We start from the raw sequence: 12,722 nt of genomic DNA on the forward strand, positions 1-12,722 counted from the left end.
AGAGTACAGGCTATTGTTCTCTGGTGTCCGCAGTGTCACATGCTTCTTCTGGCTGTACTGCTGTGCAGACAACAACAAAATGGCGATGCCCAACAGTACACATAATATCACCTTTCCCCTCTTTGTTCTTTTGTGAAAAGAGGGGGGAGGTGATGATGTCACAGCAGCTGAGCAAGGACTGCCTCTTTTTTTCAGCATTCCTATTTCAGGCTGCTTTTACCAGCAGTTTCCTGTTGGAGCTCCCCCTGGTGGCCATCACTGGGAAATATGGAAAATTCGATCGTTAATTTTTCATATTTCCTTACATGTAAAAAAAAATAAAAAACACATATAAATTAACAAAAAAAAAATAACAAATTCACTTTTAACACTTTCAAAAAAATGTTTTACTTGGCGACACATTCCCTTTAAGGACAAAACAGGCTGCGGAGGCAAGAGGTTAATTTTTGTACCTTCAGGGCTGGTTGGGGTGTCATTTTTGCGCCATGATCTCTAGATTTTATTATCATATTGGTGTAGCAGGAAAAATTTATATTTTTTTTGTGATATATAATTTAATAAAATCAACAATCCTTTTTTTTTTTTTTTTTCTTCGTTTACGCCGCTCACCATGCGGGAACAATAATGTTATATTTTAATAGATCGGACAATTCTGCACGCTACAATATGTAATGTATTTATTTTTATAATGGGCAAGGGGGTATTTTAAACTTTTATTGGGATTGGTTTTTAATAACTACTTTTTTTTTTTTTTTTTTTTTTTTTTTTTTTTTTTTTTTTTTTTAACCCTTTCGACACTAATATATGCAATAATTAGATTGCATATACTGATCTATGTATAGAGCCTGCCTGCGAACAGACTCTATACATAGATAGTGATGTCTCGATACCAGAATTTTGAGTTCGATACCAATACTTGATTTTTTAGTTCGATGCTCAATACCAGTTCGATACCTCGAAAAAAAATACAACCCCCCTCCTCTCCTGACATCCTCTGTGCTGCTGTGACCTCCCCATTAAGATCAGCACCCTGCTCTCCTGACATTCTCTGTGCTGCTGTGACGCTGTGACCTCCCCTATAAGATCAGCCCCCTCCTCTCCTGACATCCTCTGTGCTGCTGTGACCTCCCCTATAAGATCAGCCCCCTCCTCTCCTGACATTCTCTGTGCTGCTGTGACCTCCCCTATAAGATCAGCACCCTCCTCTCCTGACATCCTCTGTGCAGCAAGGGACCAAACATTGTGTTTATTGGGGACAGCATGGGGGGGGCAGTAGTGGGCGGATTGACGGGGGGGGGGGGGGGGGGATCCAGGTTGGGTGAACAGCCCAGGGCCCAGGGTACATTTAATCCGCCACTGGGTACAGACTACAACCCCCACACTGCAGGGAGCTGGTGAAGGCTGCCAGGTCTGGACGGACAAGAGAGGGTTACTCTGCCTGGCAGGTCAGTTCCTGTCAGAGGGCAGGGGTGTAAGGGCAGGAATGTTAGGGGCACACCAGAGGGCAGGGATGTGGGGGGGGGCACACCAGAGGGCAGGGATGTGGATGTGGGGGCACACCAGAGGGCAGGGATGTGGGGGCACACCAGAGGGCAGGGATGTTTGGTATGTCTGCACACGTCCCCTACTCTCACTGCGGTACCACTCAAAGCATGAGGCTTGTCAAAGCAGAGGGGAGGGGGGATTTGTAAAGGGAGTTTAAGGTGGAACAGACAACCTGAACCTCAGCCAGCAGGAAGATTAACCTTTGCTGCTGGCCAAGATTCAGGCTATCTGTTCCACCTTAAATAAGCTCCCAGCTGTCAGGTCTCCGTTCCTCCGTGCATATTCATGTGAATATGCATAGGAACAGCTCTGCAGATGGACGGAGAGCAAGCCGGCATCAGTCAGTCTCACCAACCTCACACTGAGTGCAGCCCTAGACGCAGCTCCTCACACCGGCTGCATGACGGGGGACAGGAGGCTGAGGTGTGACGGGCTGCAGGTCATTAGCAGCGGGGGTCTGTTACACATAGTAGCCGACCCCCACTGCTTCTGGAGAGGCTCAGGATGGGTCAGATGCCGCTGTCCGTTGTGACAGCGGCATCTGCACAGTTATATAGCCGGCACTAGCGATCGTTATGTGCCGGCTATAACTTCTCACTGCAGTGAGCGGAGGAAGGGGCGGGCGGAGGAGGAAGTGACGCCAGGGGGCAGGGGGCGGCACACAGAGAACATGGCCGGCGCTTTGCTAGTCGCCGGCTAGTCTCTGCTCTATACTTTATGTTAAGCTGCGTTATTAGGCAGCTTAATATAAAGTATCGATACCAGGAAATCCTGGTACCGAATAGTTTTTTTGCCCGAAATATCGATAGTAGTATCGATATTTCGGTGTATCGTGCATCCCTATACATAGATCGCAGATCCGACAGGATGAGGTAAGGAGCTTACCCCCATCTGTCGGCACATGCGATCGGGACCCCCGCAGCCTGTCACTCAGTGACAGGTGCTTGATCTGTCACGGAGTACCTTTAAACGCTGCGATTGCTGCGTTTAAGGGGTTAATGAGTTGGCTGCAGGATTGCAGCTGACTCTCATTACCTGTGGCCCCCGGACACAGATGAGAGTGGGATCGCTCTCCCTGCAGCACTCCTGCACACATCAGAAGCCCTGTCATTGCAGGAACGTATGTATACATTCCTACTGCACGGGGTATGTGCAGAAGGAACTTATTTATACAGATTGCTGATGGGAAGGGGATATAAAATAACAAAGCACCACTCTGTCCACAGGTTAAACTGGTATTGAAGCTCCTCTTTTGAAGTGAATGCCATTGAACTGCAATACCACTGCAACTGCAATACCACATACCACATGCAATACCACCTGTGAAGAGGTGTGGTTCTGTGGAATAAAAGCGGACATGTTTTGGACAAACCCTTACAATTCCCACCCAAGGAAAACCACTAGAGGAGTGGGGACTTGTCAGACTCCTATGCCAACAGTTCTTAAGTCCTGCATCAGTCTGTTCTTACTGTTCCAGCAGTGATTTAATCACACCTGTGGTCAGAGATGGGCTGCAGTGGTTGCATGCCATGCTGACACATCAACTGATCCAGCTTGTGACTCTGGAAGCATTAACATGGAAGTGACTAAATGATTATTACTCATTTTTGTTATCTCACACTAGTTTGTTTGTGGAGGGGGGGGGGCACACACTCACTCACACACACTCACACTTCAAATTTTAGGGCATGTAAAGTTTAAAAACTCTCAAGTTTTTATACACACTGCTTGTAGTCTGCTACCAAGGATCATGTAAGAGCTCATTGTATGCACCTTGAGCTTCTTAGAGCCTGTTCCTCAATTGGTTATATACATGTATTTGGAATTTTAGTTTACATCTGAAAACCCATAGTATAAACTTGTGTCAGGAACTGCAGAGGCCAAAACTGGTGCGAAGAATAGCTGGTGAATAGGGAAGGGGGAGGGAGTTACTAAACAAGTGCTGGAATTAGTGAAGCACCAGCTAGACAAGCATGCTGGCAACAATGTCATCTTGATCTTAATGAGGTCGTCTTCCCATAGAAAAAAACAATAATTTGTACGCCTTACCTTACAGCAGATACGGTTTTAAGCATTCCAATCTAAGCTCTGGATATTATTACTCATGGCTCTTCTTACTTGGTAGATATGTAATGTTGAGTTAAATTATGAAGCCATGAGTATATTAGGATGTGTGGCAATATGCTGGTAATATATGGGCTGCAGCATTCCGTTAGGGTAACAGTTCTATGCTACATAACAACATAACAAGTGGATTTATTAAAGCAAAACAAATATTGCTTATCTATTGTGCTGTGTTCATTCTTTCTCCTTCCTCTGCAGTTACGAGAAGCGGCTATACTGAAACAGGGAGACGTAGCCATCGCCAGTCTACCCCCAACATCCCAACTCTGGTCCCGACCAAACCTACGTGATGCTTTGAAGAGTACCTCCTCTGTTCCCCAAAGTTCTTCGCCTTTACCCTTCTCCCTATGATGCAGGAAATCCAACTCGGCAATGTTTACCTACTCACTGCGTGGCATAGTATTTGCACTAAGGACACCATTCTATGAGTGTATGAGAGAGACTTTTAAAGAATGGAACACCAAACTACTGCCATGCCGACCTACTCGTTTGTTTTCATAGATTAGCAATTGCTAATAGTTTTGTTACATTTGCAGCAGCTGCTTGTTCTGTGTATATACATTGATGACCATTGGTGTTAAGGCCTTTTCTAGGCATTGAAAAATACAGTGCTATTTGATGGCTGCAGTAGGCAGACTCTCTTTTTTTTTTTTTCTCACACTCCTAATGTGAAGTATTGGAAGTGATACAATACAATAATGCTGACAATCTGCTGGCTTTATTTCCCGTGTTTTTGTCCTATGTTCTGGGTTTAGAATTGTCAAAAGTAATCTATCTCCTCACAATGTAGTACTGCAGACATGGGGACAGTGTTCTATAGTATGCACCAGTGGTGGTAAACCATATCCCTTAAAGGGAATCTGTCAGCAGTTTTTGAACCCTATGTAGAGAGCATAGGGAGGGGAGTGCCTCAGAGGCAGACCTGTATGTTAAGCACCCAGGAACTGAGCCCTCTCATAGGGCTATTCAATGTGGACACTAGAGCTCACTCGACCCCTAGAAGGGCCAGAGAAGTGCTCCGCTATAGCCACTGTACATAAAGAGGCTACTGGGCACTTATAAGGCTAGTTTCACACACAGTAAAATAAAAGCTATACTAAAAACTTTAGAGTAAAAATGTTTGAAGATATGAAAGAAAAGTCTGTATTTTTCAAAAATTAGGTCATCAATGAGCATGTTAATTTTTTTAGAAGATCGTAATGTATAGTGGTGTATAATGTATATTGTGTGTGAGTTGTTGGCTAATTTCCCAATTACTTCAATTGAGCGCATAATTATATTGAAAATGTCTGTACTTTACCTCAAAATTTACAGTGTGTGAACATAGCCTCTTAGCGATGCACAGGACACAGGTTTTTTTCTTTTTTTCTAAATGCCCCTCCCCATACTTGATATAGGACTGTTGGCAGTTTTGAGGGCTGAAAATTGCTGATAGACTCCCTTTAAACATCCATGACTAATTTTATGTGTTTCTTGTTTAACCAGTCATTGTTCTAGAGATGTGCAGCAGGGTCTGTACACAGATCAGCTGTAAGTTGTCACTTCCTTGGTCACTTTGCTAATTACTGGAATCTTGTTATTTTAAATGAATGTTACAAGGTAGAGACGAACTTTTTAAGAAAGACCTTTAAGAAACAGTAGTTTCATTACATATTGTTTTTCTTAATGTTGCAATTCTTTACATCTAATGAATTGTGAACAATATATATAATATATTTATTACCATGTCATTAAGCTGATAAACATCAAGCAATAAATCTGAGCTTCGCCTGCCAGTGTCTTCTGATATATATACTGTACTATTTGAACAGTCGTTTCTACATAATGCTACCAGGGCATCTCGAAAATTTCTGTTGGCACTTTACTACTTGTATTGTTTTTGATAATGTCTGTGTCCGTGGTTTTTTTTTTAAATGGCCCCTGAAGTGGCTAATACGTATTTTCATTCCCGCTGGAGAAAAGTTTTTGCTGGAAGCTGGTTGGAACAACTGAAAGCAAGGATTACTTTCAGTAAAGCTTATAAGATACTGCTCCAAAGGTAGAGTGTTTGTTTGTGTTTGGTAAACTATATTAAACAGCCGTGCAAATATCAGTTGGGGGGAAATGAATTTATATTTTTTAAAAAGAAACTCAAAAAAAAAAAAACTCAATCGTTGTCACTTTCATAGAATATCTGTAAAAGACTAAACTCAAAGATATCCATATGGAATTTATCCATACATCCATGCTTGTAGACACTAAAGGTCCTATCCGGTACAAGGTAAAATGTTAGGTCTTTTGTGGCATTATAAAAACACAAGCAAAAAAACAAACAGCTGTAATTATAATGCTGTTCTCCGCTTCATTGCCATCTGGGGCACTCCTTGCCTTTTCAACATTTCCACAATGCATGTTCAGTACAACAATGGATACCATTGGATGAGAATGAGCATAATGCACATTATTGCCCAGTGCTTGGGGAAAATAACTAACCTATACTATGTATTGTAAAAGAGAACCTGTCAGATTGCCAGGGCCTTACAAACTAGCCCTAGGACCTGACCGGTTAGGAGACCAGTGTTCCCCTGCTGTTCTTTTGAGAGCATGTGATGTGAATGTAAGCATAGCCTAATATTTAACAATCACAGGGTAATTCACACTGTTTCTAGTGCTATCTAATCTATCACTATCATATTGTAGAGCAGAAAGAACTGAGCAGACTTATTATCTTTGTGGGAAAGGATTCAGTATAACTTTGTATAATTCTGTGTTAAAGGGGTTATCCAGCACTACAAAAACATGGCCACTTTTGCCCCACTCTTTAATGGAACTGAATTTCAAACTACACCTGAACTGAAGAGTGGGGCAAAAGTGGCCATGTTTTTGTAGCGCTGGATAACCCCTTTAAGGAGTCCAGTAAGCGGTCTCACTTAATGGACTGGACTCTTTAGCATGGAAACATCAGATTTCAATCAAAAAATTATACTGAATCTTTTCCCATAAAGATAAACATCAATCTGCTTAGCTCCTTATGCGCTAGAACATCACCATGAAAATACAACCTAATTGCCATCATGTTTTCCCTTTTTAAAGGAAATGTTAGTTATCTATCTTAAAGCCCCTATTACACAGGGCAACTGAGAAGTGTAAACTAGCACTGTTAGCGCTCGCTTGCTCTTTGTTCCCCGCTCTCTGCTGGCGCTATTATACGCCATGGGGAGCTGGGGGGGGGGGGGCTGCCCGGGTGATCTCTATGCACTGCCCAGGCGATCTAGTGGATAGTGGTGGTCTGCTGCCGCAACTCCTATTCCATGTAGCGACTGCAGCAGATCGCTGCTATCACAGTTATTTATCTTTCAATGTGTTGCAAGACAAATGATCAGCCGACATCAATCATGACGGCCGATTCAACATGCCTTTCTCTGCCTGGCGTAATCTTTTGTGGGCCCTGTCTTGCAAAAAGTGGTGGGTTGGAATAACTTCTGTGTGTGTGTGGGAACAATTAAATGTGTTTTCTGATTAAAACTTGTCCCCTATTCTCAGGAAAAAAAAGGGCAAGTAAGAAATTGCAGGGGATCTGAACTCCATGTTCTTTGGCAATCTCCAGATTGGCCCCCCAGCTTTTTTGTTTTGAATAGAACCGTGGGTTTACCTGTGACCTGCAGCTTTATTCATTCTCTATGGAGCCACTGGAAAGAGTGGAGTGCTGTGCTCTTTATTCTATATGGAGCCACTGGAAAGAGTGGAGTGCTGTGCTCTTTATTCTATATGGAGCTGCTGGAAAGAGCATAGAACTGTGGGTCACATGATGACCCGTGGCTCTATTAAAAAAATAAGTTTATCAGAAAAGTTTTTATTTTAAGTACATTTTACTCGGATATGTAGTACAATGTGTACTGAAAGATGGCTTCTCCAGCAGCTTCTGTTTGCCCCATCAACCTATGATACATTTTTCCCTGTTTGTGTATAGGTAGAGATTCAAGGCTGGTAGGGTGGGCAGAAGCTGGCAGGGACCACCCCAATGAAATTTATGACTGGTTCTTTTTTAGCTTGATCAGGTGTACTGTGTAAACTGGAAAATATGACAATGTTGGGCTGCATTCCCACGTTCCGTGATCCTGACCGTTCACGGAAGTTGAATGCATGTACCGGAGACCCCCGCGCCTGGACAGCATCTGTAATTAGATGCTGGGAGCGGGGGAGACTGTATTCATAAGCGCGGCGCTGTAATGAATCAGCCACACGGTGCTGTTACTACAGCGCGGTGCTTATGAATATTGTCTCCCCCACTCCCAGCATCTAATTACAGATGCTGTCCGGGCGCCCTCCGGTACATGCATTCCACGTCCGTGATCCGTCAGGATCACATAACGTGGGAATGCAGCCTTAATGTGATTAGATGTTAAATGGCTTATAAAAGGTCAACTGAAAACTCTTCTATATCTATAAACAGCTATCAATTAGTTTTGCATGTTAAAGCCACCCTAGATAAATATTTATATAGCATTTTTATATAGGATATGTTCACACTGAGGAATCGTGCAGCTGCCTCTTAAAATTCCGCCCATAAAATATTGAACAGAGCAATGTCCCTTGTGTTCAATGAGATTTCTGCTTTGTTGTTCACACTGCAGAATTTTCCAACATAGATGCGCTTTCCACCCAAAGAATTGACGTGTCAATTCTTTTGGCGAATTCCACTAGAGAAATCTTATAGAAGTCAATGGGGCTTGAATTCTGCACCTATTCTGCCAGAGCTGAATAGGTGAGAAATTTAAAGCAGAAAACTATCCTCTTCAATTCCTCAGTGTGAACATACCCTTAGGGCCCTTGCACACAGAGCAAAAGAAGTGGAGACTTCAAGTGGAGCCTGTGCCATGGACGCAGATTGAAATTCTGTGCGTCCCACTGATTCAATTTATTTTTTAATGGGCATGAAAAATCCCACTGAATCAATGAGACAGGCAGAATTTCAAGCAACGTGGGCTCCACTTCGTTTCTGACTTTTTTTTTTTTTTTTTTTTGCTTTGTGTCCATGGGCCCTTAGTGTGCAGACAATTTCCATACCACTAGCTGTTGCATGCAGAAAAATGGCGGGTGAAAGCAGTTTATGATTAACCTTTTATAGCTGTGTTTACACATCGTTTTATTTTGCATTGATGCCACAAATTGTGCAATTTGCTGAAAAGACTCGTGTGAACATAGAGTGTAGTTCTCCTGCATTGTTACTAAAAGAACCAACCTCTTCCCTGGTGGAGAGTGATCTGGCCCCAGTACCTTTTTATTGCGAGGTATCAATTTAACTTTTTTTTTTATCTTTTAATGCTTTGTCCTGACTCCCAGTAACTAGGCATGAGGGCGGAGCTGAAATGCCATTTAGTTACACAGTCTCTGCCCTCTTCCCAGCCACTCATGCTTGATGGGCAGTCTGAGTGTTGCCTCTGCACAGTTTCCAATGGTCAGGCTGCCATTCAAGTGTGAGTGTCTAGGAAGAGGGTGGAGATTATTGAAGCCAAAGCCAGGACAGACTATAAACAGAACAGACCATAAAGTATAGACTTTTCAAATTTATTTCTGGATTTGGCTGTAATAATCAGATAAGTCTATGTAAGTCTGATAAGTCTTTGTAAGCACACAATTAGACCCACTCCTAGTTTTGACTTGCAAATACCAAAATATGGCTGTGTGAATGGGATCAAAGAAACGTCCTAATCTGGTTCCTATATTTGTTTTTCCTGTTTGAACTCCTGTCCTGTAATGTGTATTTCTATTAAATTCATTTATTCCAAAGCTACTAATGGGTCCTTTTTTGTACTTTTTTAAAATTAAGAAATAACGAAAAAATAAATAAAATAAAAAGCCACCCATCACATGGTGTCCATGACAGGCTTTCAGATTTCTTCTTTTCAAAGTTGGGAACTTTTGATTGGTGGTGGATGCTCCATGTTGAACTATCCAGAGCAGGAGAGGTTTTCTATGAGGATTTGCTACTTCTGTGGACAGTTCCTGACCTGGACAGAGGTGGCGGCAGAGAGCACTGTGTCAGACTGTAAAGAATACAACACTTCCTGTAGAACATACAGCAGCTGATAAGTACTGGAAGGGTTAAGACTAGAGATGAGCAAACCTCGAGCATGCTCGAGTCGATCCGAACCCGAACTTTCGGCATTTGATTAGCAGTGGCTGCTGAAGTTGGATAAAGCCCTAAGGCTATGTGAAAATCATGGATATAGTCATTGGCTGTATCCACGTTTTCCAGACAACCTTAGAGCTTTATCCAGCTTTATCCAGCTGTTAAGTTCAGCAGCCACCGCTAATCAAATGCCGAACGATCGCCCCATAGCCACTGTAATTCAGTATAACCTGACCTGCTGGCCTTTTAATATAGAAATGGAATAAAGAATTGGACTTTTAAAGGGGTTGTCCGGCGCTAAAAAATTATTCACAGAATAACACACATTACAAAGTTATACAACTTTGTAATGTATGTTATGTCTGTGAATGGCCCCCTTCCCCGTGTCTCACCACCCCCACCCGTGTACCCAGAAGTGTGGTGCGCTATACATACCTGTCACGTGCCGACCACGGTCTCCGATCCTCAGCAGTGACGTCTTCTTCGGGAGGCCGGCGGATCTTCCCGAGTGCCGGACGCCCTCTGCAGCGTTATCCGAAGCTCAGCCGCGATTGGCTGAGCATAACTGTGCTCAGCCAATCGCAGCTGAGCAGCTGATGACGTGGCCGCGTCATCAGCCGCGATTGGCTAAGCACAGTTATGCTCAGCCAATCGCGGCTGAGCTTCGGATGACGCTGCAGAGGGCGGCCGGCACTCGGGAAGATCCGCCGGCCTCCCGAAGAAGACGTCACTGCTGAGGATCGGAGACCGTGGTCGGCACGTGACAGGTATGTATAGCGCACCACACTTCCGGGTACACGGGTGGGGGTGGTGGGACACGGGGAAGGGGGCCATTCACAGACATAACATACATTACAAAGTTGTATAACTTTGTAATGTGTGTTATTCTGTGAATAATTTTTTAGCGCCGGACAACCCCTTTAACTAACAAGCGCTGATTGCTGCTTTGAAACATGGGGCATAACTGCTGTGAATCTTATTCTCCCCAGCTGCAAGACTCAAACTTAGAATGTAAAGCAGCAGGTTGATTGCCGGACCCGCTGCTATATAGTTAGGCTCCATTCACCCGGAGTAAAACAGGCGGAATCCTGCCAGTCTCCGTGTCATACTGGGAGTCTATAGGAGACTTGCGTGCCTCCTCTCTCTACACTAAAGAATGGACGTGTCAGTTCTTCAGTGCCGAGGCACACAAGCCTCCCATAGACTCCCTGTATGACACAGAGGCTGGCGGGATTCCGACAGTTTTCTTCCATGTGAACGGAGCCTTAAAGTGTAGCAGCAGGTCCTGCAATCACCCTGCTGCTTCACACTCCAAGTTTGAATCTTGTAGCTGGGGAAAATGAGATTCACAGCAGTTATGCCCCATGTTTCAAAGCAGCAATTAGCATTTGTTAGTTAAAAGTCCAATAGTCTATTCCATGGGTCTCCAAACTGCGGCCCTCCAGATGTTGCGAAACCACAACTCCCATCATGCCTGGACAGCTAAAGCTTTGGATTTGGCTGTCCAGGCATGATGGGAAATGTAGTTTTGCAACAGCTGGAGGGCCGCAGTTTGGAGACCCATGGGTCACTCTATTCCATTCCTATATTAAAAGGCCAGCAGGTCAGGTTATTCTGAATTATTGCTGTTGCCATTGAACAGCAATCAATGGCTGTTATTGGACATGTGACTCTGCTGTAATAACAGCGGCTGCCATGTATCCCGCTGTCATTCTCCTAGGTGTACTTGTATGCTGGTTTGATAAATGTCCCACTCCGTGCCTATTTTGAGACAGTGGGCTTTACCTTAGTTGCTTAAAAGTTATTTTATGAGGCGCAATTGTACCGTATTGATGAATATGATAGAGGCTGACATTCTTCAGAATATATTTTAAAACAAATTTGAACAACTCTGGGTAAAGAAAAATTACATAAAAAAAAACAAAAAACCTGTTCAATGATGTCTCCAGGGTTATCTCATTTTCTTTTCCTATTAGGTCAGAAGAAAAACGCGCAAGAAGATTTAGTAAGAGTAACCAGTTAGGGAGTAGAGTCCTTTTAGCATTGATGTTTACATCCCTTGTGTTGTTCTGCCAAGGGACATCATGGTAAGTTTCAATTTACTCACCAAAATTTCTTCTTTCTATTACTCCCAAGGCAGCACAATTCCTCTCAATAAATGCATTGCTGCATACTTCATATTGGAGCAATAGCTGTGAGGAGACAAAGGCAGGTATCGCTTACTCCTTTTTTATTTTAACTCTGTCCCCACACAAATAAAATGTTTTGAGGGTTAAACAACTATTGAATAAACCATTGACTGATGAACAATCATACTCGATGCTTGCAAAGTGTGTGCTGGGAGAATGATTTAACATCCCTAGAAATGACCCTATTTTGAAAACTACACCCTTAGGCTATGTTCACATGGTAAACTGTGGCCGCTGTATTACACGTTCCTGCGTCCTACCCCTATCGGCTGTAGGAGCATTATCTTTTTTCCCTTTTAGGCTGCATTCACACGTTCCGTGTTCTCTCCGTAAAAACAGGCAACGCGGACAATGAATGCATGGCATGGACTTTTTCTGCGCACAGTATGATGTATCAAGATCATGCCAAGAGTGGGGATTCAAACTATTTCCCCGCTCCCTGCATGATATTGATACCCCATGTCGTGCAGGGAAACAGGGAAAATGTCCAGGATAGACATTTACGTCTGTGTCATCTTTGTTTAATGGAGAGAACACAGAACGTGCCTCTATCGGGCACCTTTGGGTATACCCACAATCCAATAAAGCATCGGCCAGAAGCCGTACTTTACATTGTGTCCACAACTATTTTCTTCGGCGGTAGTTCCACAATGGCTGTAATGTATACTGTGTGTATACACTATGGCCATTGTTTCATTGAAATCAATGCAAACGTATTAATTTAATTACCAACACATTTTTTTCACTGAAAA

At 43.3% G+C, this 12,722-nt stretch overlaps 1 protein-coding gene across 4 annotated transcripts in view; it reads left to right on the forward strand.

Annotated features, from left to right (window-relative positions):
- The window catches only part of IMPDH1 (inosine monophosphate dehydrogenase 1), a 110,686-nt gene extending 105,242 nt beyond the window's left edge, over positions 1–5,444 (forward strand). For all 4 annotated transcript variants that reach the window (XM_069979526.1, XM_069979536.1, XM_069979531.1 and 1 more), the window contains one exon: positions 3,868–5,444. In XM_069979526.1, coding sequence (XP_069835627.1) covers positions 3,868–3,889 — 22 coding nt within the window. In that variant the 3' untranslated portion in view covers positions 3,890–5,444. The remainder of the gene's footprint in view (positions 1–3,867) is intronic.
- The last annotated feature ends 7,278 nt before the right edge of the window (positions 5,445–12,722 follow it).

Source organism: Dendropsophus ebraccatus, chromosome 1 (genome assembly GCF_027789765.1).
Source record: "Dendropsophus ebraccatus isolate aDenEbr1 chromosome 1, aDenEbr1.pat, whole genome shotgun sequence".
Taxonomy (NCBI): Eukaryota; Metazoa; Chordata; class Amphibia; order Anura; family Hylidae; genus Dendropsophus; species Dendropsophus ebraccatus.